Source organism: Corvus hawaiiensis, chromosome 3 (genome assembly GCF_020740725.1).
Source record: "Corvus hawaiiensis isolate bCorHaw1 chromosome 3, bCorHaw1.pri.cur, whole genome shotgun sequence".
Taxonomy (NCBI): domain Eukaryota; kingdom Metazoa; phylum Chordata; class Aves; order Passeriformes; family Corvidae; genus Corvus; species Corvus hawaiiensis.
The window spans coordinates 94,949,726-94,975,501 of NC_063215.1; the positions used below are offsets into that span (position 1 = coordinate 94,949,726).

Below are 25,776 nucleotides of genomic sequence, written 5' to 3' on the forward strand. Positions count from 1 at the left end.
GTAACTGAGAGGGATGGTGAGCAGGAATGTGTCAAGAAGAAGTAGACATGGGAAGGAAATGAATCTTTGATTCATTATCATGGAACAGCAGCTAAGCTGGAGCCAAAAAGTCCTTCAGAGATTTAACATGAGATCTAAATTTTATTTTAGAGTTCATATTGCAATTTCACTGCAATGACAAAAATGATTCAACTGAATAACTGAACTGAAGCTGATCATTATTCAGTTTTTCTTGTTGGTTTGATGGATGAACTGATATTGAAGTTTAAAAATCTCTCTCCTTTTAGCAAAAAAAGAGTCACTGTTCTGCTCCAGAGTGCACGCTTGAGAAGGACTGGATATACAGTGCCTTGACTGCTGCTTGCTGTAGATGTAGGTGAACATGGATATGGACACTGGAGTGAGTATCAATATACTGTACAAACCTTGAAAATATAAAGGAAAACACAACTGCTTCCCCATATCTTCTTTTTCTTTTTCCTGTTTTTTGTTTTGTTTTGTTTTAAACTTGGGGAGTATTGCATTTCATTGAAACCATGAGTATTGCTGCGCAGGTTTGTTTAAACCAAAGCAATTGCCTGTCCCTAGCCATTACTCATAGCAGTGAGAAAACTTCGCAGGACTTAGCTTAGGCAGCTCCCAGTCCCTGGAGCTCAGATATAGTCCAGGACACGCCATGTGGATAAACAAGAGGGTTGACACAGCTGTGCAGGAGCTGTGAGGAGGTTTTGGAGCAGGCAAGCAGGAACAGCCTTGGGTAATTGCCATTGCACCAGATCCTGCTCTGAAAATGCTGCCCCTCCCACACATAACACTGTCTTCCTTTCTGGACTTTGGAGACTGCTCAGCTCTGGGACAGAGGAAAGTAAATTCTCTTCAACAGTGCAGGGTCCAGCACTTGGTTTCCTGTGCTCCTTTCACCCGTGTAGAGCAGGGGGAATTTCCTGCAGGGAGCTGGGTTGCTCCAGCTGGAGCATACCCATGTGTTCCCCTTCTCCACACACACCTGGATCTGCACTTCCTGCCCAGAGCATGCACTGGAGACTCTGCCAGGACACCTGGTCCTTCCTGGTCCCTGGGAGTGTCATCCACATTGGACTGCATTGTCCTTATAAACAGTCCCTGCTCATGGCAGTAAAAGGACTCCTGAAAAATGAAGTGTTAACAAAGACCAACTGCGAGTGCTGGAGGAAGAACCTCCGGTGCGGATCAGAGGGCTGCAATTCCCAGCCTCCATGAGGACACACTCCTCAAAACAGTTCTCTAATTGAAAATTAATTCTCAGAACAACTTAAAGTTTTTTTAAGCTACTGCTCAAGTAAAAGGAATAATCACTTTCTGTAGCACCAGCTAAATAATTGAATGCAGATCTTAGTAGAATATTTTCCGTCCAAGGACAGTGGTTGCATAATTATTTCATATGATATAAATATTTAGAGATTACTTTTCCCTCAGCAATTAAATCAATAGATTGGACTTAAAATGAAAACTAATTTGAAAATGCTTGATTTTTTTTAAAAAAAGAAACTTAGTATTTTTGGTCTGCATTGTAAATTGAAACATAAACAAAGCCTGTTAAATTTTGATTAAATTGATCTTTTTTTTTTGCTTGTTCTTATAGGTCATAAAAGTGAAGTCTGAAAACAGGGACAGTGGCAAGGAGACTGAGAAATGAATGGGCAAAGTCATGTAAGTAAGTAAGAATTGACCCAAATGCTGAAATTCTAAAAAAAAAAAAAAAAAAAAAAAAAAAAAAATAAATAAATAAATAAATTCAGTCAAATATGAAGTTCTGCATCAAAATTTTATATGTTCTCTTAACACTGTAACTTGTGAGGCTACCCCAGAAAACCTTTCTCTGAGGAGATGTCACCAGAGCACAGGGGTGAATGACTAATCCATCCCTGCCAAAAGTGTCTCCTGCTGATTACAGGTCATGTGTGCTGCCTGGTTGCCTCATGAGCTACATTGTGCATAAAAAATGGATACTCAACTGCACTGGTATCATAATTTTATAATCTTTTCATTATTTAGACATTTCTCTTTTTCTAAGGCATTTTATGGGCATTGCAAGTATTTACTCTGGAATAAAAACATTTTAAAATATGCTTTTAAATCAACCCTCCCATGTCCCATAGCAAGGTGGGCTCTCTCCATTCTCTTTCCTTTCCAACTCCTCACTGCAGCCGTGCCACATTGTTGTGGCTGGGAGATTTTTATCCTGTAACTAAACTTATTGTGCCTAATCTTTACAAAATGGGTGAGAGTCATTCTTGGGAGGTGCTCCCTGCAGATGCCTCAACCCAGGCAGACAATCAGGGCTATTTTCCCTTGTCCAGGGAAAAACAGAACACAGAGGGGTAGAAGCAGTGGTGCCTGAGAAGGATTGGATCCTGGCCTGTCTCTTGTGGCTGTGGCTGCTCTGGCTGCTTCAGGAGGGTTCCGGAAAGCAGAAAAAGCTGAGCACAACAAAAGGCTGAGAAAGGGGTAGCCAAAGTGATTACAGTGTTTTTTGACTTGTGGATCTCTAAACGTTTTCTATCATGCGCTTGGCTTTATCCCTCTGCATTGCCTTCCCTGCAGCAGCTGCCACTTCCCAGCTGATCCCTCCTTTCTGTCACTAAAATGAGCAGCCTTGCAATGATGAATATTAAAATTCACCCACTAGCACTGCAGTGAGGTGGGGTCCGAGCAGCTCCTACCTCCCAGCCTGCTGTGCCACCCTGCCAGCAGATTCGGGAAGGCGACACCACACTGGTTTATCCTGGTTTCCTTCCCAACCCTGACAGCTGGTCATAACTGGTTGAGCAATGGCTGGAGTTCAGAACAATTCAAATGTCTCAGACAGTCTATATAAACATCGTTCCTTACTTAGAGGTCCTGTTGGAAGCTGTGTCTGTTGGACACTTAGTGAATTACAGGCTTTAGAAACTACCTGGCAATGCCTTGAACCAGACGCAAAACTTCCACTAATGCAACCTTTAGAGTCTTAAGTAGGTACTTGGCTGCCAGTTGCTTTCAGGCAGGCTGTAAAGGGACTTTCTGGAAAAAAAAAATCTGACTCTGGACCAGCATCACCATTTGTTTCATCTCGATTTGGAGTGGTTAAATAGGAATTTGCAAAGGAAATGAATGAGAGGACCAGCTTCTTTCATTTAATAGGCTTGTCTAAGTAGAACCAAGCAACAAAGGAATTCTGTGTAAGGTTTGCAATTTCTGTCGCTCTTGTCTAACCAGATTGAAATCATCAAAAACAAAACAAACAAACAAACCCCCCAAACCAACATGAGCGAGTGCAAGCGATTTAGAGTGTATGCATTACAAGTGATACAGAATATGCATTTATGATTCAAAATTTTAAACAGCTGAGAAATAAATATGCAAAGTAGATTGTTCTGTTTGCAGATGGTAATCCTGCCGCACTGATTTTGTTCAGCTGTCTGATTTTTCAATGTCTGCATTCCTGGTTCCTGGGATTCCTGATTAAGAAATAAAATATGAGTCACGGTGCATGGTTACCTTCTGCGCATCTGAAAGGCTAACTCAGTGACTGAAAACAGATTATTAGAGGCTGATCTTGCCGTGCTGAATTCGATGCAATGTCAGGGGATTGGGAAAAAAAAAATATCTTCTCTGCTCTGCCCTTCATTTTAGAGCTGTAGGATAAAGGCTCCTGCCAGTTCTTGTAGATCGGCTTGTAGGAGATCGTCTGCCCGGCCCTCTCTGCCGGGGGTCTCTGGGTGGGGACGGCCGGCGGGCAGCCTGCTGCTCGGCAAGGTGAGGCACATCCCTCTCCCTCCCTCTCCCGAGGATGACTCAGTCGGTTATTAAAGATTTCCAGCTTCCAGCTAAAATGGCATCAGCAGCGGTGCCCCAGAGGGAAGAAGGGGAGATGTGAGAAATGGGTTCTGTTCTTGTCTCCGAGTGCTAACACACACACACACACTCACACACACTCACACACACTCGCACACTCGCAGAGCTGATGTGGAGCTCATCTGGGAAAAGTTTATTTTGCAATAAGAGGGTTTAGTATTCTGCTAAAGGCTTTTGCGAGGACTGGATCCAATTTTCAGAGCCTGTTGCCAATATTTGTGAGTCATTTCCTTGGAATCCTACCTTTGGTGTTTATTTCCCTTAGAAGGAAACTTGTAAAAGAATAATAATAGCTCTCATTCTTCATGGAAAGTAGCACACAGCAAAGTGGGAGACAACTCGCTCTTTGTTCCAAAACACTTTTGTGTTTGTTTTGTTTACTTTCTTCAGCAGACAAAAAGTGAAGAGTGCAATATAATTAACTCCATAAACCATCTCATTTACGGTGCCAGTGACATGCATGTGCTGTGCACCGGAGTGAAAGTGAAGTGGGGAAGCGGTTTTAATTGGTACCTCTCTTCCAGAACGAGTGATGAGAACTGCCTGGTGATTTGGGAAGTCTCCTTATGTAACAGCAGGGCTTTGCTTTTTCTCAGCCCCGCCTGACTACCAGGACTCCTTTTTCTCTCTGACTTAAGTCCCAATAATAACACTGAGCACCTATTCAGCGCTAAAGCCCTCTCAAAGGTTAACTAATCAGAAATGCTGTCGGTTACAGTTTACAGCAAGAGCAGCACCTTTTGCCCTCAGGATACTGAAGCGTTTTGCAAACTAAACCCCCACTGAGCTAAGTGGATCCTGGACAGAGATTTTTATGTCGAGCAAGGCCACGCAGCCACCAGAGGGGTGGAGGCAGAGAGTGTATGAGACATTTTGGCTAAGTACACTGGAAAAAATATTTATGCTTACTGAAATGAATACCACGGGGCTTTATTGTTCTCCCAGACCAGGCAGGCAAAGCAGCCTTAGGGAGATGGCTGCAGTAAATAGGATGGCACCTTTTCTCATATCTGCCAGAGCCCTGTGGCAAAATAAATTGCAATTTTTCTTGCATTTTCATATATTTGCATAAATTCTGGGGCAAACTTTAACTGTTAGAGCCAGCATTCAAGAGCTCATTGCATATTGGCTGCCAGGAGTTCTGATAGGTGACATATACCTGCAAAGAAATAAGAGAGGAAACATCTTTTCTGTCAGAACAGAAGTTTTCTCTAGTTCTGCCTCATAGGAACCAGAAGCAGGAGAAAGCACAAGTGTTAAGAATCCAAAAGGAGATTTTCTTTTAAATCTTTTTTTTTCACTGAAACCCAGGGGACTCTGACATACTGGTCCAGAGTAACTCCATAAACTCTTTCTGGGAACAATTCAACTGAAAAGTATGTAAAGAAAAAAGTTAGCATGTGGGAATTAGAAGTTAAAGAAATATTTGCTCTGAATGCTGTTTTGAGAAAGAGACACTTAAACATCTGGAGTGGTATAATCTAAATTAGGGTGGAAGTTGAGTGAAGATACCTTTGAAAAACTTCCATGGAAGGGCTGTGTCTTGACACAGAAATCAATTCCTGACTTCAAGTTAATTCCTTTTCCACCAAACAGTAACTCCAGCTCTAGAAAAAGAGGAGGGGGAGAAAAAAAACAAAGCAAAAAAACCCCAAAACAACCCAGTGGATTCCTTGAAATTTCCTGAAGGAAGGGCCAAGAAATACAGAGAAAAACACTAGACTTGGCAGGTCTATAGTTTATCTATACCTCTGAAGGATGAAAAGCTGAATTGACCCTGTTGGCACACAGACCTGTTGTTCTACCAGTCTAGTTATTCCAGCCAGCTTTAACTGTTTCATTTCACCCTTGGATCCTGCTTCTCTTAGATGGTGTTATATACATCTCTGGCAGAGGTACAGCTGAAGAAACAGAAAATCATCGTTGCCTGGGGCCCACACCATCTTGCTGCACCTGTCCTCATTTTCCTCTTCCCCCTGCTGCCTCCCTGATGACTCTGGCTTGTGGTCACCATGTCCCTCACCACAGACCAGGCACTGCTCTGCACTGGCACAATGCAGTTCTCCTCAGCTATCTTATATCAATAAGAGAAGGAAGAATTCTCCCTGTCTGCTCCCAACCAGGAGCTGTCTCTTGGAAGTCCAATTTTCAATTTAAATCCATCACAGCCAATTCTAGAAACTTTTCCACTTCTTGCAGCCTTGCTGCTCAGCTTGCCTCCAGAGCCCTGAGTGCAGGGATTGTCTTTGATCCTTTGCTTTCATTTCCTGTGACTGGGCTGCCCCAGTGTGCTGCAATTAGGTGTCCCCAGTGTTTCCACTGCTTCATTCATAACATTACTCCAACTCCATGCATATCTATCCAAACAATGAACATTTTAATCAAAGCCCTCATTATCTCCCATCTCTGTTTGTGACTTCCTCCTCCTTGAACCTGTGACATAGCAGCCAGTTTGATCTATTTAAGCACAAGCTCCCAACATCCTCTTCCCTGTCCGCTGCTGTGGTCAGAGCCAAGCCACCTCCTGCCTGTCCTCCCTATTTGCCTCCATCTAGTCTTTTATTTTCCCATGTGAGGTTGTCACAGTTCTGCCATAGCTGTCATCACTCCACCATTGTCTCTACAGCATGGCTCTGCTCTCTTTGCCAGCAATGCTGGCTTCCTCATGCCTTTATCTGCTGCTCCCAGGGGAGCCTTTATGCCCTTTTCCATGATGCTCTTGTCCACAGGATGTCCTCCCTCCCTCAGCTAGGTTGGTGACACCAAACTTTGTTGCATCAACCATAAAGAGCAGATAGCCTACAATGAGGTTAGCCTGGAATAGTTTATAGGTGATACAGTCAGGGGGGCTGTTTTCAAGGGAGGTACATCAGTCTGGGTATGTGTTTGTGCCTTTCCCCTTCCTCTCGCCAGCTGTCATTGCTTCCTCAGACAGTGGGTCTGCACAGTGTGCAGTGGGATTCCTGATTGCTTCTGCATTGTAAATTTTCTAAAACGCCAGAAAGATAACAGCTACCAAAACGACAGCAATTTTGTTTTCTAAGCACTGCAACCCAGATGTTAACAATGGCATGGCACAGCTAAGAAACGCTCTTCTCTCCTCAAGTCATGTTGTTATGCAATGGAAAACGCTTCGTGCTATATGGTAAAGACTGAACCTGCTGCAGTACTTGGGTACAAACCCAGGGGTTAAATAAGGAATAGCCATCTTAAGTCTGTTCCCTTGTTTTTATTGGTCTTGGTGAGATTTGCAGGTTGATAATCATGGGCATTTTATATTTAAGTTTGAGTTTTTAGAGGCATTCTGGAACTGTATAAAAAGCCCCTTTCTCTGACATCACATCAGGCTTGTTATAATGTGAATGGCATCATTACAGTTCTCTCATTAACATCATAATGGCTCTGGAGGAATAGGGAGTGAAAACCCCAGCAAATGGAATAGCGTGGCAATGTATAGTAGTCTTACTGTGTGAAACTGCATACGGAAAAAGTTTGACATTTTAACCTTCAGGCTGCTGTAGATGCCTCAGGGTGTCCTCACACTGAATGCATTTGGCTGACAAAATGGAAAAATTGTGGTAGCCTAAGGATGGAGGGCTGGGTTCAATAAAAAACTGTGCCTGGCTTCCATGGCATTGAAGCCCACACAAGGCTCCCAAATGGATTTTTCAAAATTGAATCCAGCCCTAAGTGTCAACCTTTTCCTGTAATTTTGTATAGTAAATGTATTGTATGCTCAAATGTACATCTTTCATCCTTTATTTCCAGAGGTGCTAATGGAAATGTAACAATGTGTGTGCTGTTCTGCAAAGTCTCATTGAAACCAACGGGATTTTGGATGAAATCCCTCCATTGCATAAGATAATGTAATATAAATGGGTTGGGCTTACGGCTGGAGGACTATGAGATCTGGTTCTATTTCTGGTGCTGACACTGATTTGCTGTGGGACTTCTGGCAAGATACTCAGGAATGGATTTTGCCACCCTTACCGGGGAAAAACAGTAGGCTGGCTCTTCAGGCCAGAGGTCCTGTTTGTGGAGCTGGATCTGGCAGTGCTTCCTCAGTAAACACTGGCTTACAGTTCTGCCGTGTCCAACTCTACCTTCAAGGAGGCTGACTTTTCCCACGTGCTGGGTGCTTGCAGCTCTCTTCCCACTCACTTGCAGCAGCTGGAAATCAGTGCTTCTGAATATCCACGGGGAACAAATAGCACGCCCAGAGTCACGAGCCCTTTTAAAAGCCTGGTTCTCAGCTTCTGTATGCTGAAGCAATTCCTCTGCTACAAAATGGGATTTACTCTGTAGCTGAGAGCCACCTCTAAATCTTTGTAACACATGCTGAGACAGACAAGCTTTGTTTGGGGCTTTGGTTTTCTGGTGTTTGGGGTTTGTTTTCTCCCAGGGAAGATATATTATTTATGCCTTGTTTTTATACAGTTTGGAAACATGGAGGATGTGCATGGACAGTAGCTGTTTATGGAAGTGAACTGGCCTGTCTCTATTAATTTGGCATGTTGTAAATAGCAGAAGCAGTTCATTTACTTTCGTGGCTGTCCAGAGAACTCAGTTTTTCAAGATAAATTAGCAGCACTGTGCAGAAGGCATCCCAACACTTCCTTCCTTCCTTCCTGCATCTTTCTGCTTGAGCTTAGAAAGACCTATTTGTGATGAAATATGGTAAGAAAAAGATGCAGACTTGAAATCTCCGATTCTCATTAAAAAAAAAAATAAATTCACAAAGAGATGCTGAATTCATTATGAGCAAAGAAAGCCTGACTTCCAGAAGCAGCAGTGAGTTTCTTCCAACCTTTATTCTCTCAGGACAAACACTGAGTGTTGACATCTTGCCAGTGTGAGAAGATTGATGTGCCCCTGTGAATGATTCCTCCGTGTGGATTAATGAGAAGAGTCCATTGCTGCTTTCTAATGATGGTGTAAGCTTTTCAAACACAAAATATATTACTTTTTAGCTGGTTCTTGGGCCACTTCTTGGCCCTGCTGTTAGGTCAGCAGACTGACTCACTTGTTTTGACCACTCCTTCCACGTGTTGGTACTCAGCTGGTAAGAAAAGGTGTGGGGAATAAATAATATATACTGTCCATGTCAGGGATAACTTTCAACTGGCTTGTCCAGTGGCTTGCCATTCTCTGTGTCATTTCTTGGTCCAAGAAATGACAAGCAAGCAAGATGGCATTAAGGAGCTACTGCAAGAATATGACTGAGGGCTGTATGCAGTGCATTAGCAGCAAACTGGCTCTGAGGAAGGGATTTAGGCACCTGTCAGTCCGACTGCAGTGAGGCTGGTGGCCTTTACTGAGGCAAAGTGCTTGGGGATCTCAGCTGCCTGTCCCTTCAGCTCCCGTTTTTGCCCCGGTGAGGAGGCAGGGCAGATCCATGCACGCAGGCATCCAAGAAACAGACAGTGCACGCTGGAAGCCGTTTCTTAATAAAGTATCAGCCTTGTGCTAGGATTTAAGAAAACAACTGGCAGATGTGAACGATTTATTTTTCCTCCCTCTTCTGCTGCGGTTTATTTTTTCCTCTTGTTCGAGAGCGCTCAGCTGCTAACACAAACAATTGCTGAAATTCCACCTGCCCACCTGCAGCCCCTCCTTCCCGCCGCCTGCTCGGGCCGTCGTCTTCCTCCGGGAGGGCTGCGCCGAGGGGAAACTACATGCCGCTTTCTTAGAGAGAGGAGGAGGAAGGAGAGGGAGGGGCCGGGCCGTGTCTGGGCGCATTGTTCCGCGCTCCTCTGCCAAGAAGTAGGTGACTATGAACTCATCCCTCGCCCCTCGCAGAAAGTTTGCCGCCTTCCCCCCCTGCTCCCCTCTCCTCCCGCCCGCTGGCGTGGCAGGAGGTAGCTTGCAGCCCGGCGCTGGCCCCGGAGTCCCCGCTCCTGCTTAATATTCCGCCCGCTCCGCCGATGTTGTGCTTGGCTCCGATGGGACCGCAACTCACGGCGTGAAACCGGAGCCAATTTTCTGTCTTAGTCTCGCAGTGTTTTGACTGGAGGCAGATCCAGTTAAGTCCGATCGCGGCTAGTGGAAACAACTACCTAAGTCTCCGCTGTCTGTGTCGTTTGGGAGGGAAGAAAGAAGAAAGGAACGCGATCCCGGACTGCTGGGCGCGCTCTCTCTCTCTGTCTCTCACACACACACACGCACCGCAGACTCACGCACCCAGACAGGCAGACTCGCACCCCGCCGGTGCCGAGCGCGCCGTGCCACCGCCGCCGGGAGGAAATGGGAAGCCAGTGAGCAGATCCGTGCCGGTGTGTGAGCGCCGCCGGGGCCGGGAAGGGGCGGCGGGGGGAGCGGGAGCGCGGCCGGGGGGCGGCGGGAGCGGTCCGGGGGCGGCCTGGGGGCAGGGCGCACCAACTCCCGGTGCCGGGGACCTCGCGCCCTTTGTGGGAGAAGGCTCCCCTCTTTTCTCTGCCATAAGAAGCGGGGGGGGGGGGGGGGGGGAGGGAAACCCAAACGTGTGTCTATGTGAGATCGATAAGCGTATGTTTTTAATATACGTGTGCGCAGAGGTCTGGCTGCTGGGGGCCGCTGGGGGCGGAACGCGGCGGGGCGGGGGGCAGGTGAGTGCGGCAGGCGCTCACCGCGCTGCTTCGCTTCCAGGTGCCGGCGTCCGCGATGACCCTGGTGCTGCCCATGCAGCGGCTGGGCCGCCCCATCGCCGCCGAGGGAGCCGCCGACCTCGCCGCCTACCGCGCCCTCTGGGAGCCGCCCTGCTGCGGTCGCCCCGGCCCCGGCGGCCCGCCGGCCCCGGCCCCGGCGGCCCCCGGGCCCCCCGCCGCAGGTAGGCACCGCACCGCGCCGCGCCGCGCCGCTCCGCCGCGGGGGGACCGGGCGGCCTCCGCGGGGACCAGGGTCTGTCCGCGGAGCGGGGCGGGCGGAGGGCGGGGGTCTCCCGCGGGCGAGCGGGGCCGCAGGTGCGCGGGGGCCGCCGGGCGCCGTCGCGCTCGGCAGCGGCGGAGCGGCGCGGGGGGAAAGTTGTCCGGCAGCCGAGCACCCTGCGGCGGCCCCGGCTCCCCGCGCCGCCGCTCGCACCGGCCCCCGGGCCGTGCGCTAGTCAGGAGAAGGTTTATTTCTTCGCCGCGAATAGATGCGAAAATATGCGGCGGAGTTCTCCTGTAGCGCGAAGGGAAATGAAAAGTATTTTGTTTGGAGAACCTCCGGCAAACCGCATGTCATTTGTCATATCTGATTTATTACCCACAGGATCACATTACAGGGGAATTTCAAATCCTGTAACAACATCCAAGATCACATACTTTAAAAGGAAATATGTGGAAGAAGAGGATTTTCATCCACCACTCAGCAGCTGTGCACATAAAGTATGTTTTCTAATAGTCATTATTTTTACTCTGAGTTTCAGATGCTTAGTAACACTCGATTGACCCATTTCCAGAAGGCTCAAATACTCTGCTGAAATTAGGAGAATGATCCAGCTGTTTGCTCAGAAACAAACAGTTGTCACTTCTTCACATTTATTGTTGTATTGTCATCAATTGCAAAAGAAGCAAAGGCATTTCTGCATTTATAACAACTGTAAATGGAAATGCTGAGAATAACTTTTTTTTCAGATTATTTTGTTCTTAGCTAGTTCATGTCACGCTTACAGAAACAGCTCCATAGCAGCATTTGAACAGCAGAAAGGAAGAACATAAGTAAAAGATTTCCCACTCATATAAAACTTTTTTTCCAGGGGAGAAAATACTAAGAGGTTCCATATACCCCACACGGGTTACAGATGTTCTAAAAAACCAGAATGACTTGGAAAGCGAGTACAAGTTCCTTCAGTATTTAATCATGTTTATTAAAAAGCTAGTGCTCCCAAAGAACAGATTACTAAATGAAAGAATTTTTTTTTCAGTGAAAGTTGTCAGGGGAGAGATTAGAGCAAATGTTTCCCAGGCCAGTGAATACATAAATTGAAATCTGACTTTTTTTGTGACATTTTATGCTCCTCTTCATTAAGGGCTCAGTTCTGTAAGGAATTGAATGCCTGGGGTGAAGTGCTTAAGGGTAGCTCATGCCTTGAGATGCCATCCTTACCTCGTTGAATCCTACCTGGCCCATGGAGGTCCAGTGCTACCCATGTTCTCTTGGCAGTAGGGGAGGAATTTCTGTGGAGGGGAAGCAAGCAGTAATGCCAAGCTCAGTTCCCAAGGACCTTAGAGTAGCTGAAGGAATTTTCAGCTACAAATAGAGCTGTCTGGAAATAAGTACCGGGACGAGGAAGGTGAAAAACTGTCCCGCTGTTAATTTCAGAAGGTATCCAGTCTGCTGCCAGAGCAGTGAATAAACAGCATCAAGGGTGTTGAAAAATGTGCTCTGGTTTGTGAGCATGTCTCACACATGTCACATCACTCTCCCGATTTTCAGCCAGGTTTTTTTTTATTTTTACAAGATCGTTGGATTTTTTGTATCAGTGATTAATTTCCTTACAAAGAGGGGGAGGAGGAATAGTTATTTAGTCTTTTCTAACAGCAGTAAAAAGCAGTTGTAGAGGTATTGGTAAGCGAGACCCAGCCACCGTTTGGTGCTGTTGTTTGTAGAGGTGTATCATGTCAGAAATCCTGGGTCACCAATTTCTTCTGTTCAGCCCAAATACATTTTCTACTTTGCAGCACTGAGCTCTGGCGGAGAGAGGATGCCCACCAGGTTTCCTTGAATTTCTTACATGTTTATACCTCTGCCGCTCAGTAAAGAGTTATGTTCTGAGATTACTTGTCCCATGGAGGGTATGATGGTAGGGCCAGGAGCCTCTCTCCAGAGGGCTGCTGGCAAATGTGTAGAAGGAAGCCTTTGACAACTTGTTCCTACTGGTGTCCCTCCAGGACATATCTCCAGGAGAATCCCAGTTCAAGGTTTACTGGTTTGCTCCAGGCTTTTATGGCTTCACTGACTGTTGCTGCAGCAGGTATAAAGGACGCAAATGAACCTATATAATTTAAAATGAGTCATTTATTATAGAAAATTACTCTCTCTAACAAAGAGCTTCGGCTGTGAACTCATTGAAATTATGGCCAATTTTTGTTTTTATGAGGCACTGTGCTGCTTCTAAGCCTCGCAGACATGACCAGGCTGTGGAAAGAGCTAGAGGGCTGAGGAGAGCTGAATGGATGTGAAAAGCAGCTGTGCTTTAAGCTCTTTCAGTCCTCATAGCTACGACTTCCACTCTGCAAAAATGCTGTAACCATGTGGGAAAGGGAAGAATGATCAAGCCCCAGATGGGGGGATTTAGAGCAGTCTCTCTTTGTGCTGTGCTGCTCTCCTCCTACGCAAACCAAATTCTTGCTAAAAATGAAAATTAGTTAATAGTGCTTACAGTAGCGTGCGTTGCCCCCTCTCTTATTTTGGTTCCCAGGGTAGCGATTACAGTGCAGGATCTGGGGCCTCCCAGGGGCAGTAACCTGCTCGTGATGCCAGTGCTGAGAAAGGGAGTCCTGGAAGGACCATGGAAGGGAGAACAAATCTGTGGGCGTTGAGCCAGGATTTCTGCAAATCCCTGTCCTCTCTTCGTTTCCTGACCTTGTCCCTGCCTATCCGCGTTCCCACCGGTCCTGTAGAGCACAGGGCGTAGTATGCAGGCCAACAGCTGCTCTCCAGATGCTGGGATGCTTTGAGATGGGTTTCTCCCTGCCTCCCTCCCTGCATGCACTTCTGTGCACAAGGGCAGTGTAAGAGCCTGGCAAATGGAGACCTCCTCGCTGGAGGGCCTCTTCCAGTGGCAGCAGATGAAATGCTCCAACACTTGCTGTGTGAGGCGATGGCTGCTGGCTGCCTCTTGCAAACCTTGACACTGCAGGAAAGACCCTTGCTCGGCTTCAGAGATTTGTAGAAGCCCCACAGGGGATGATGGGATTGGGTCCATTTGCAACAAAAAGCCCCCCTAGCCATCACTGGAGCAAAACTGCACAACAATTTTATGTTCTAATCCCAAATGTAATTAAAGAGGCAGATGTGTGCATCTGGATTTCTCTCTCCCACCTTGGATTTATGCCCTGCAATTGCCTCTGTGGTGTAATGCTCAGCTACTTACCTCCTAAGCTCAGCTGCTTACCCCCTAAACATGGGGGAATGCTGTGAGCAAGAAAAAGCAGGTTCCCAGCTACATGGATGTGCAAAATGAAAAGCCAGTTTTAGATGCCTCAGAAAAAGAACAGAAAAGTAGTGACACAGAGGGAATACTTTGCTTCATTTCCTTCCTCCTTGTTTGGAACAAAACTGATTGCCTTCAGTTCCATATCTTGTGTTTTTTGCATTTTCAGACAATCTCCGTGTTTGAGGAGCGGGCCCATATTCTTTACATGTCTTTGGAAAAGCTGAAATTCATTGATGATCCCGAAGTCTACCTGCGAAGATCCGTCCTCATCAACAATCTCATGAAGAGAATCCATGGAGAGATCATCATGCAGAACAACTGGTGCTTCTCTGCCTGCTCCTTCAGTGGCACCTCCCCGCAAGAGTGGTTTGTGCCTCAGGACTGTCCATATAGAAAACGCCTTCGGATGGCAAAGGAGGAGTATGAGAAGCTCCACATGTGCTGCTTCTATCAAGAATGTGGCAGTCACTATTTAAATCTACCCTACTCTGTTAATGCTAGCACAGAAAGTAATTCCTCTTCTTCCTCCTCCTCCTCCTTTTCCTCCTCCTCCTCCCCTCCCATTTCTTTGCCAAGCTGTTCCCAGCAGGTGGATTATGAAGTTGGCAGTGCACCTTCTTACAGAAGTGATGACCAGATACCTGCTAATGAAATATTCATCACTAATGGCAGGTCTCACAGTAATCAGGAAAAGGCAAAATTTAATGACGAGAAAGGAGGTAATGAACCTGAGCGAGAGAGCATCGCCCTAAACTGTGAACCTGTAAGAGGCACCCATGCTCTTGAATGTAAAGGCAAATTTTATGACTATTTTGAGACTGGATGTAATGACAAGAGCAACATAAGTGAATCTTGGAAAAAATCCTTAAGGAAAAAGGAATCTTTACCAAGTAATAAAATCTGCTGCAACAAAGGAAGTAAAATATGAGGCATCTTTCTTGCTCTATTGAAGCATGCACAGCATGTTCTTTCTCTATCAAATTTTTATTTTGAATGGATTTTTTATAGTTTTCTACGAATGGTACAATCATGCCACAAACATGACGTGTAGACCTAAAAGACTGGAGAGCAGATTGCGTAAAGTGTTTCTGCCATCCGCATCAGCGGCTATTTATAAATGTGGAGACTTCAGAAAGAACATGGTTGCATTTCTGCTGAGCACTGTAGTCTGTGCAGCCATGGTGGAGCTTTCGTTGCTGAAAATGCCAATCAGCCAGATGGGGAAAACATATCGTTTTACATATCCCCGCCCCCAAGAAGTCTGCCATTAATTAAGAAGAACCTCCATTATGTTTACCAAGGAATTAGAAGTCTGGTAAACAAATTGATGCTACCAGCAAGGATGATAGGCTCCTTGTAACTCAGTATTCGTTCTGACAAAGGACTGTCTTCATGGATTGGGAATAAACCATCCTTACGTTTTGTACTGATACTCTTGAATTCCTGTATTCAGTGTCTTGTTCAACTGACAAAATAGGACATAGCATAAAGAAATAACCTGTTTATGGAATCTTAATCAGAATCAAACAAGCAGCTCAAGTACTTGCATGTTTTCACCTCGGCTGTAATAACTAATGAGGCTTGTTGTTACACAGGGCAGGTTTTTTTTTGGTGCCTTACTTTTTGTCTTAATTTTTGCCAGCGTGAAAATTAAGTATGAATCTGATACAGCAGGGATTTAACCTAAACAGAGATTAAAAAAGAAACCCACAGGGTGGATCAATATTATTAGAAACCTTTAACCTTTGAAGTACTGAGTTCCACTTCCTATTCAAACATCTCTGTTCTTCCTTTTTGATGCTCAATTGCTTTTTGATTTGCCATCCTTAGGAAGGGATTTAAGAAACAATAGAGAGATGTCTCTTGTAAACAAGCATTCGATGCTTGAGTGTTTCTATGGCAACTGTCTGTTGCTGGGGCTCTTTTTTTTCTTCTTCGTATAATGAAGTTCATGAACCAGTGGCATGTTTTATACTTTATTCTGTTTCACATAATTTCTCTCTTTTAGATCGCAAAAGCATGCGGGAGTTTTTTATGACTTTTGCTGTTGATTTAGAAAAAGACAAGAAGGCAAAAAGCACAATGTTAATTAATAATGTGGCGATAAACACAGTTTTATCTGAATGAATGTAAGGGGTTTAATTTTAAAAAAGAACATTTTGGAGAAATGAGCTGAGATTTCAGTGGCTGAGGACAACATTTCATCATCCCTAGGTAGATCAATTGCAAAAGTGTGCTGTGTAAAATGCCCAGAAGACACTAGCTGGGGTTGGACCAAGAGTGAGTCTTTGATCCACCAAATTAATTAGTTCCCACAGTCCCCATAACAACTGGCAGGATGTGCTCAGGAAAATAGCCACATCCAGCCCACAGCTGACTCATAAATAGCTGCCTGTTCCCACAGCACCTTGCACTCAAGTGACATCTCTGCTTGCTTCTTGCCCAAAGGGTGAAAGTCACCTGTGTGCTGGGGGAGCAGCCAGCTCGGTGCAAGGCAGGAGTGTCCCCAGGGGGACACAGCCCCAGGCTTGGCACTGACAGGTGCCAAAGGTCTGACACCTTTTGCTTTGGGTTTCATGGGTTCAGCTGGAGACCTCTAGGGCCATGGTTATTTTGGGTAGAAAAATACATTTGTAAACTGTACGGTCTTTCACAGAAAGCCCCGTGGTCACAGGAGAAAGCCTCCCCTGAGCCCAGGTGACCACAAACACAGCAGGATTTAAATCAGTGATAACCTTTATGAAGTCAGGTGAGTGTAAGCTGGTATGTTTGTAAGGGTTATCATTGTGAAGAATGACAAATAAAGAAAGTACAAGTCCCACCTGATTTCTCCAAGACAGAAGCTTTTTTATTATTAATAATAATAATAATATTAAATATAGATCTCATTCATACAGTGTATGAGTAGGATCATCATTTAGACATTTGTCCACAAGGACCAATTTTTTAAAAAACCTGATTTTTCTTGTGTTATATTCAGATAGTCTAGTAATGTCTGCTCTTTTCCAATATTTGATAAACGCTTGATGTTTTAAGCTTAAATATTAGATGCTTGTATACTAATGTGTTGTTGTAGTAAAGTGAAATTTCCTTGATATATATTTATTAAAAATGACCAAAATTCATTTTAATTTTATATCTCCAATGGCTACTGGGTCCTTTCCCCTATGTTCTCCTCCCTCACCCAAGAAAACACCATTTAATCAAACTGCTCCCTGCTCAAAAGGTTACACAGCTGTTGACTGTGCACCTCAGGCTGGGTCTGTGAGGGAGCTCAGCCTTGCCAGGGTTTTGGGAGCATTTAGGACAGTTTGAAGGTGCACTGAGAAGCAACAGATTCTCTGTAGACTTGCATGTACAGCAGGAAAACACCTGGCCAAATGCTGCCCAAACCACAAATCAGCTAACACTTTTGGGGGGGCTGAAAGCTTTTTGACCCTAAAGGGCTCCTTGGTGCTCCAGAACAAGCCTGCACACATAACCTGTTGCAGAGGCTTCTCAGTTGAATTTGCACAGGCTGAAGTGATGGATCAGCAGATCTTTGTCTACTCTAATGGTTTCTTTAGTTCCAGGGACATCTGGAAATTAACCTGTTACAGCTCTGGACAGTCTTATTGTCATCAGGGTCTGTAAGGGAGGAAATGCCATCTAATGAAAGTTGGCCTATGGATAAGTGGGGTTTTATGCCTTTCTCTGGACCTTGCCTCACAAAATAATAGCAATTACTGAAAGCAGATGTATTGGACTCAGGAGTCCACCGAGTTATCCTGTTAGCCTCAGAAGAGACAGAGGTATTCCACATTTAGAAAGGGAGGTGGAAACGCCCTTGTCCCATTGTCAGAAATGCAATAGACATTGATAGGATTTCCAGCCTGGGCTAGACTGAATGGACTTCCTGGTTTAAATTGGATTTGATTTATTGCATGTGAAGACTGTGAGTCTGATAGGCCTTTTCCTCACTGCACACTCCAGTGCTAAGGATATTTTGCTAGTATCAAAAATTTTCAAGAAATAGTTCTTTTACAAGATTATACTTATGCCTTTCATCCATACATCCCACACATAACTGCTAAATGAATGCTCCTGAACTTGATCCTGGCTTACCTGCCAGGAAGAACGGGACAGAAGAGCTTCTCTAGGAAGATTGTTTTTCTCTCTATCGTAAGACACTTTGCTCCTAGAGTGTAAGACTATAAAGTACTGTGCCTTTCAGCACATGCCAAACAGCAACAGAAAAGATGTTTCTGTTGTCACATCAATTTTGCTGTCACTAGGAACAGAAGTGTCATTTTATCTTCGGGATCCAGGTAATACATTTCCTTTGGAAATGCACAGTTCATTTGAGTTTAAAAAAACGTGTTTCTTTTTCAAAGCCCACGGCATAATATCATTGTGCTTCATATATACTCACTACTTTTGGTAAAATTTTGCTCTTTTTACTGTATTAGCTAATCTGTTGAAACAGCTTAACATGGTTACTTAAGCATCCTCAGCACTCAGACAGCCTCAGCTGGCAGTGATGTGCAGTGCCAGCAGAGCAGCTGGTTCCGCAGGGAAAACAGACACAGCCTGAGCTGAAGAAATGAAGTGCTTCTTTCAGTCCTGAAGGTGTTACGCCCCTAAGCAAAGCTATGGTAGAGACTTTTTTCATATTTCATCTTTCTGCATGCCCTCCATCCTCTTTTTACACCCCTCATCTACCATCTGTCCTTTTGTGTCCTACCATCGTGATGACCGTGACACGCTGCCAGGGTGCTGCAGTGGGTGCCACCACCCTTCAGGCTTGTGCAGGGGAAGCAGGGAGCTGGTTCAGAGCCACAGCATGAGCTAAAGGGGAACTTAAACAAAGTAACCAGGGTGCAGTGTATCTTGGCTGCTCTGTGGTCCCTCTGGAGGCTTGTGCCAGTTGTGACCCCCCACACCTAAATGACTTTTCCAGCTGCTGGTAGCTCACATTGCCACTACGGAGTGATCTGGTGATTAGAGAGCTATGACTGAAGCAGAGATGTGAAGGTGATTTCTAGCCTGCATTTGGCTTATGTCCTTACATTGCCTTCTTGAGCTAAAGACGTAGCCAGAGGTTGTAGCAAATGCAATGGCTGCTTATTCATGCCAGGATCCTTGACAAAAGAAGTATCTTAAGTTTTATCGCAAAAAAAACCCCAAAACCCAAACCAGTCAGTCACATCAGGGAAAGGTTTAGACCACTCTGAGGTAAAGGATTTCATCTTGTGTTGTATTCAGCAAATGTAACTCTAACATGGAGGCCTCCCAAAGGGACCTGACCTTTTACATGGTCCATCCCTTGCTTTGCAACCTCTAAGACAGGGGCTGCCCTCACTTTCTGGAGGTCACCATTTGGGCTCCTCAGTACTGGTATGAGCTTTTCCACAGCTGCACAAAGCACCCCAGAGGCTTTTCCTGGCAGGGTGTGCAGAGCCTGCTAAAATATAGTAGCCAGGGAAGCATTGCAAAGGATCCTGCTGGAAATGTTAGGAGATGCAAATCTTCCACAAGGCATCCCATATAACAGCCAAGCCGCTCAGTCACGACTACTTGGAATACACAGTAATTTCCTGTGTTTTTTCAGTCTCACTTAAACTTCTCTGACAGATGGGGAAAGATGACTAAACCAAGGGAGTTTACAAAAGTTCGTCTTGTGGTGTTTGCAAACTGTCTCTGTGAGGTCCATTTTCTCTAATGTAAACACAGCCGTGGCTGGGTGCCGAGTGCCTTTGCAGCAGCTAATCCTGCTCAGCTTAAGGCTGCTAAGACGAGGAGTACCCGGCCAGCTGGTCCGCTCAGGGGGTTGAACATGAACCAGCCCTGGGCCTGAGGGGTGTTAGGAGGAGACCTTCACTTTCTGGGCTTTACACAGCATGAAGCAAAGCACCTGTGGCTCTAAGACCAGACCAAATTTACTATGCCGGGTGAGAGGCTTTTCAAGGGGCCTTGGGGTCAGGTGTGGAAGGTTAGATAAAACTCCAGGGCAGTAATCATGTGAAAGCAATTGCTTTTGGGGCTGTAGTTGGCCTGTTGCTCTCTAGTCTTGAATTCACTGCCAGGATAGGATTACATCCCAGGGAAAGTGGATTTCAGTTCTTTGGGTTTGCAGAAGTGGTGCAGAGTATGCAAAGCTTTTTCACCAGCTACAGCTGAAAGGCCAGGTAGGCAAATGTTTTAACTTTTATTGCTTAAGTTCCCCTTGCTGAGGAATGCAGGGAGTGTGAGCAGGAGCCACAGATGGGTGGTCTGTATACATTCAGAAGTATGCATGAGCAGAAAGCCCCAAACTCCAACAAAAACCCAAAGCAGAGAGATACTGAATTTGAAAAGTAACTCATTTTCTGTGGCTAGTAATTCTTCTCAATTAATCCAGCATCATTCTCCAGTTTACTGTGGAGAGCATTTATTCTGTCATACTGGGACTGCAGCAGGACAATAAATAGTCTGTCTGCTCAAGGTCAGTCCATTTACTACTACCTCCTGCAGTGGTGCTTTCCCTGTGGAATAGCCCACCAGGCTCATCTTTCTGTATGGTGGTCTGTGTCTGCCTCCTGAAACAACTGGAGGCTCAGGTCCTTGCAGAAGAGGATGAGGGACTGTCAGTAGCTGGTGGTCTTGTCTCCTCCATGATACTGGCCTGTAGCTGTCACAGTTGCACTCAGCAAGCTCAGAGGGACACCACAACATCCCTTCTAGCACCGCCTCACTGCCTTACGTTTCTAATACAGTATTTTCCCTTGAGAGCTATGACTGGTGTCTCTAGCAGTTTGCTGGCTGATATTTCAGAGATTTTTGCAGCTGGGTGATGGGCAATGAGACCCTTAGCTGGCGTGAGATGATCACGTGCCATTGATTTTTGGGGAAATTGTGCCTAGTCCTATAAAACCTGACGACCCACACCTTTGGTTATTGCTGGTTTTGTCTTTTCCCTTTGCCTCATTTTCTTAATCAGAATAAGTTTTGAAAGACAATCCCTCTCTTCCACCCCACATTGTGTGGGACTGGCTAGTCTGTATTTACCTCTTTTAGTCAGGAAAAAGCTCTGCCAGTGGGAGTTGAAGTTGAGCAGTAGATTGTTTTCAAATCCAGTTTTATTATCCAACTCCAAAATGGTTTGTGTCTCTCGGTCTATGTGTAAAATCTGTGCTCTATTCCTTCGCAAATGCTAAAAGCCCTTGTAATTATTTTCCCCCCTCCATCCATTGCTTTTTCAGGGCAAAATCCTCTGTACTTTGATCTGTGAATAGGTCCCACTGACAAGACTCATCATCCTCTTAGTGATATGGCTGCCATGGGGCCATTTATTCCTTTGAGTGCAGTAGTGTGGGTTTGGCTTAAAATGCAGTTGTCCTTTATCTTTCTTAAAAAACATCAGACAGGGAACATAAATCTAAGTGTTGCTACATTCTAAGTGTAATGTACTTTCAACATTGTTTTCTTCAAACTTGTCTTCGTGAGTCTCAACAAGTATGGCCAAAGCCACCTGCATTTCCCAATTTCTGTTAATATTGTAATTATAATTACCGTGAAAATAAAATTTGACTAATTTTTGAATCTTGAACTGCCTACATTTTACCTGTGGAGGCTTAATATTCATTATTCTTTCTTTGACCCCTTCCTCGGTGTAACAGATTGGTTTCTCGTTTACTGGCAGACTAACTGGCATGATGACAAATCTCATTTTGTCTTTGCTGTGAAAAGTAAGGCACATAGTGTTACTGCAATCCTGTACCTCCACTGAAAGATTGCTCCAATACTGAAACTTTAAAATAACCTGTATAGGCATCACAGGCACGAAGAAAATTTTAAAGTACGAGTAGGGCATAAGATACTGTCAGATCATTTTCTGCATGCAGGCTGAGACAAGGATTTTCATTGTATGAATTTATCCACCCATTGGAAGCGCCTGTTTGCTAATACTGAGACTTAAAGATGATAGTGTAATGCCAGCTTTTGAGGCATTTCACTAGTGACCATTATAAATAAGGCATTCAGCTAATAAGCTTGCCCTCCATTCCCAGTGATCCTGTGAACTTCTCAAGCTGCTGGTGGACCCCAGTAGTACCCTTCCAGCTGCCAAAGCTCCTTTTCCCCTTTGAATATTTCCATGTGCTATCAGTGAGATATATTTCTAGGCTCTAGAAACACAGGGACACGACAAGCTGTCTTTTAACTGAATATCATCATAAATAATGGAAAGGCAACCAGGCTGATGACTTTATTCTTTTAATTGTGAATATAGGAAACCTTTTTCTTAAAAACTACAGTTATTTGGGATCTTAATTTCAATTTAAATAATGTAACCCCAGAATTTTCTGGCTTTCATGAATCTGACACTCATGCACTAAAAATCCTTCATGATCACACAGCCCTACCCTGGTGGGTGCCAAAATCAGAACCTCGGCGGAGCCTCTGAGGTTTCACTGGATATTTTCCCACACTGCCTTATTTTTCCCCTTTGCACAGAAGTGCTGAGAAGATGCATGTGGAGGGGGATGGTACCTGAGAGAAAAATGTAAATCATAGCAACCTGACTGTCAAGAGGGTATCACTTTTTATTTCCTAGCTCATGTTCCCAGCAACAGCAGAGCTGCAATATTAAATTGTTTTGTTTTACCTCTTGGTTTACTGGTGCCAGAATAGTTGCAGCCCCTCGAGCACAGAGGTAAGGGGACCTTGCAGCTGAAAGCTTGCCCGGAGGTTTTGTTCCCCTTTGATAGGTCGGGCTGGCTCTCATTGCAGGAGCAGCTGGGAAGAAATAATTAGCATAACAAAGAGCTATATTACAGTATTGCATTGTGCATTTGGAGCCTTCACATACCTTCACACGTTCGGTTACAGGCTAAATAAACCTGAATTCCGGGTAGAAATGGAAAAACACAAACTGAAAAAGAACTCAGCCTTTAAAGTGAAAAAAAATTTGAGTACTCTAACTGCAGATGTACAACCCCTCAATGTTTTGGGCATAGCCGTGCTGCAAGTGCCAGTGGCTGTCCATGGGGCTGTTTGGAATGCGTGGCCAAGGAGAGCCGTTCTTCCCGGCTGGTGGCGGGGGGGGTCGGGGGGAAGGTCCTGAGAGGGATGCAGGGCGAGTTCTTCCTGGCATACAGGAGCTGATGGACTACAGGAGAGGTGGTGAGGACCCAGGCAGCCCAGCAGCTGCTTTCTGCCCCTCCCAGCCCAGAGGTGGTGGGTTACCAAGGAGAATGTTGGGGGTGCAAGTACTTCTTGTTTTGCTCTGTTTTTATTGTCGGCAAACAGCAAAGCTGTGCTGTGGGAACGTTGGCGATTTGTACGGATTTAGTTGCACAAGAGGTTACAAACCCTGCAGAAAGCGCCTTTACCTATCCAGGTGCCTCCCCTGGGAGCTCCCAGGTGTTGTGCCCTCTTCTCTTGCCTTGTTCGCAGCAAACCTGTCCCACGTGTCTATTCCTGCCCCACGGCAGAAGCTAGATGGAGCCTGCTATGGGCTGTGGCGTTTGCAAAACCTGTGGTCCCTTCCCCGGCTCATGTGAAACAAACTTACACCACCATGCCTGCCCAGCTGCCCACTCAATGCCGCATATTTTTCTCCTCCCTTTTCCCCCCCATTTTGTCTGTGTTTTTGCTGAGGAAAATTACCCATCCTGGGAGTTAGAGGAAATGCAGAGAATGGAGTTAAAGAAGCAAAAATTTCCCAGGGAAGGTTTTTCAGAGCTGATCCTCCCCTGGGTCCAATGTCTGTCTTATGTGCCTCCAGCATGCAGCTGCACCATGCTGTCAGAAAGAGGGATTTAAAATCTAACCTTGTATGTAACTCTTTCTCTTGCTTCCTCGGATTGAGACTCCCTTGCAGGGCAGGAGTGTAAATCCCAGTTTAGGAGGGTGGCTCTGTCAGCCCTGCAGGCAGCCTGTATTGCAGCAGGGAGCTGAAAGCTCCATCATCTGTAGTGGTGGTGATTTCTGTAAAACCTGAATGTACTTTGCCCAGATATTTGTATCTTTGCCCAGATATATGCATTTGGAATGACTCATCAAGCAAGGAGATGCAAATTGAGCAAAGGCCCTGGAAGATCCTAGTGTTCTGTCCTGGTTGTGCATGAGATAGAGAGGCTGCTGTGCCTTTAACTGAGATAACTTGAGGGAAGAGCCAGAGGTAGGCTTTAAGGAAGGACAAGACCAGAGCATTGCAATAGCACTTGATGGTTCTTAAATGTCTGTAGAAGTTTAGGAAGCAAAAACTTTCAGTTACTAAGGTCACAATGTTGTTCAGGCTTTGTACTTCTGATAGTGATAATAAAATTTATCAGAGAAACAAATTTGTCAAAACTAATGAGATTTTTTACATTTAAAACACACTGACATTGTGTTGTGCTTTCTTTCACAAGTAATGTCTAAAATAAGAGTTGTAGTTGAAAGAGATTTGTGAGAAAAAATTACACAGATCTATTCTTTTGTTTACTTTGTGCACTTGACAGCCCTGAACACAGTCAGGTTCTCCGCTTTGCCTGTACAGTCTGTCAGTCAGTTTTCTGACATTTGTTTGAGCCTTTACATAGCAGCAAAGACAGAACTGGTTCTTATAAGGAAAATATGTCCATGGAAACACAAAGGGTGCTGATGGATTCAGCAGTAGGGAGTATCACTGGGTGATGCTTTACATTCATCCATTTCAGGGGAAAAAAATTAAGCAGACTGTTGATTTTGGGGGGTTTTGGGGGGGTCGTGGGTTTTTTGTTGTTGTTTTGTTGGTTTTTTTACAGCAGAGACTGCTTCTTTGCAGTCTGAGAGCATAAAACACCACACTGATGAAATTTTAAAAAGCAAGAGTTGAAAAAGCAAGAATCTCAACTAAGCTCCTGGCAGGTCTGGGAGTGTGGGAGTCCACAGGGCTTTAGTCCTGTCCTCACAGTGTACAGCCACACATTCTGGGACAGTCTTCTTTGTCTCACATGTGAAAAATCTTTTTCCTAGGCTCTGCAATGGTAGTTACTCTGAGTCTGGTAGAGGCACCTCCGGTCTGTTTTCTCTCAGCCTGTTTCTAGCACTTCAGAAACTCTGTTGTTCCTTTCTATAACAACCATGCAGCTTCATCAGCTGCATCCATCTACAGTGCCCATTTCCTACAGCTCACATTACTTAGATGGAAAAACAGGCTCTATGACTTCTCTTATCCTAACTTCACTCTTTCTTAAGAAATGTGGTCAATTTAAGCAAAGCATGTCAGACTGAGCAGAGGAGGGGCATGTACATCTCCAGTGATACCAGTAACCTGGGCAGACCCTTTGGGCAAGGCTTGTAAGAGGAGATCTGCTGGGCCACATACCATACCAGGACACCCATGCAGTTATTTCCTCCTCCTCACAGAGATTAACTGAAGAAACAGAAATTGAGCAGGATTGGAAAGTTTTTGAGGTCAGTGAGAGCAGTTGGCTGCAGTGCTATAAACCCTTGATGCTTGCCAGACCCACTGTACTTCCTTCAGGCCAGTATTGCAGAGGTCTGTAAGGCGTGAAAATCCTTCCTTGAGAAACAGGGGATTAGAAAAACCAGAGAGTTTGTGTACTTTTTGGTAGGTATATCTGTGTGCATCTTCTCACACCTCCAAGGCTTGGCAAATATTTGGAACTGTTTGGTGAATGCCAAGCCTGTACATTATGAAGGACCTCTGTGCCCAGCCCCACGTGTGGCTAAGTGGTCTTCTCTGACTGTCCATTTGCCCTGGAATCTGACTTGCTTGAGACATGAAGATTCTGCTTTAAAGATCTGCTCATGTTTGAATGAGACTTATTGGGGAA

At 45.2% G+C, this 25,776-nt stretch overlaps 1 protein-coding gene across 1 annotated transcript; it reads left to right on the forward strand.

Annotated features, from left to right (window-relative positions):
• The first annotated feature begins 10,063 nt into the window (after positions 1-10,063).
• Positions 10,064-21,560, forward strand: SERTAD4 (SERTA domain containing 4). The gene is made up of 4 exons (XM_048298710.1): positions 10,064-10,148; positions 10,501-10,681; positions 11,104-11,219; positions 14,160-21,560. Exons 2-4 carry the CDS (start codon positions 10,516-10,518, stop codon positions 14,919-14,921), a joined length of 1,044 nt encoding a protein of 347 aa, XP_048154667.1. The 5' UTR covers positions 10,064-10,148; positions 10,501-10,515; the 3' UTR covers positions 14,922-21,560.
• The last annotated feature ends 4,216 nt before the right edge of the window (positions 21,561-25,776 follow it).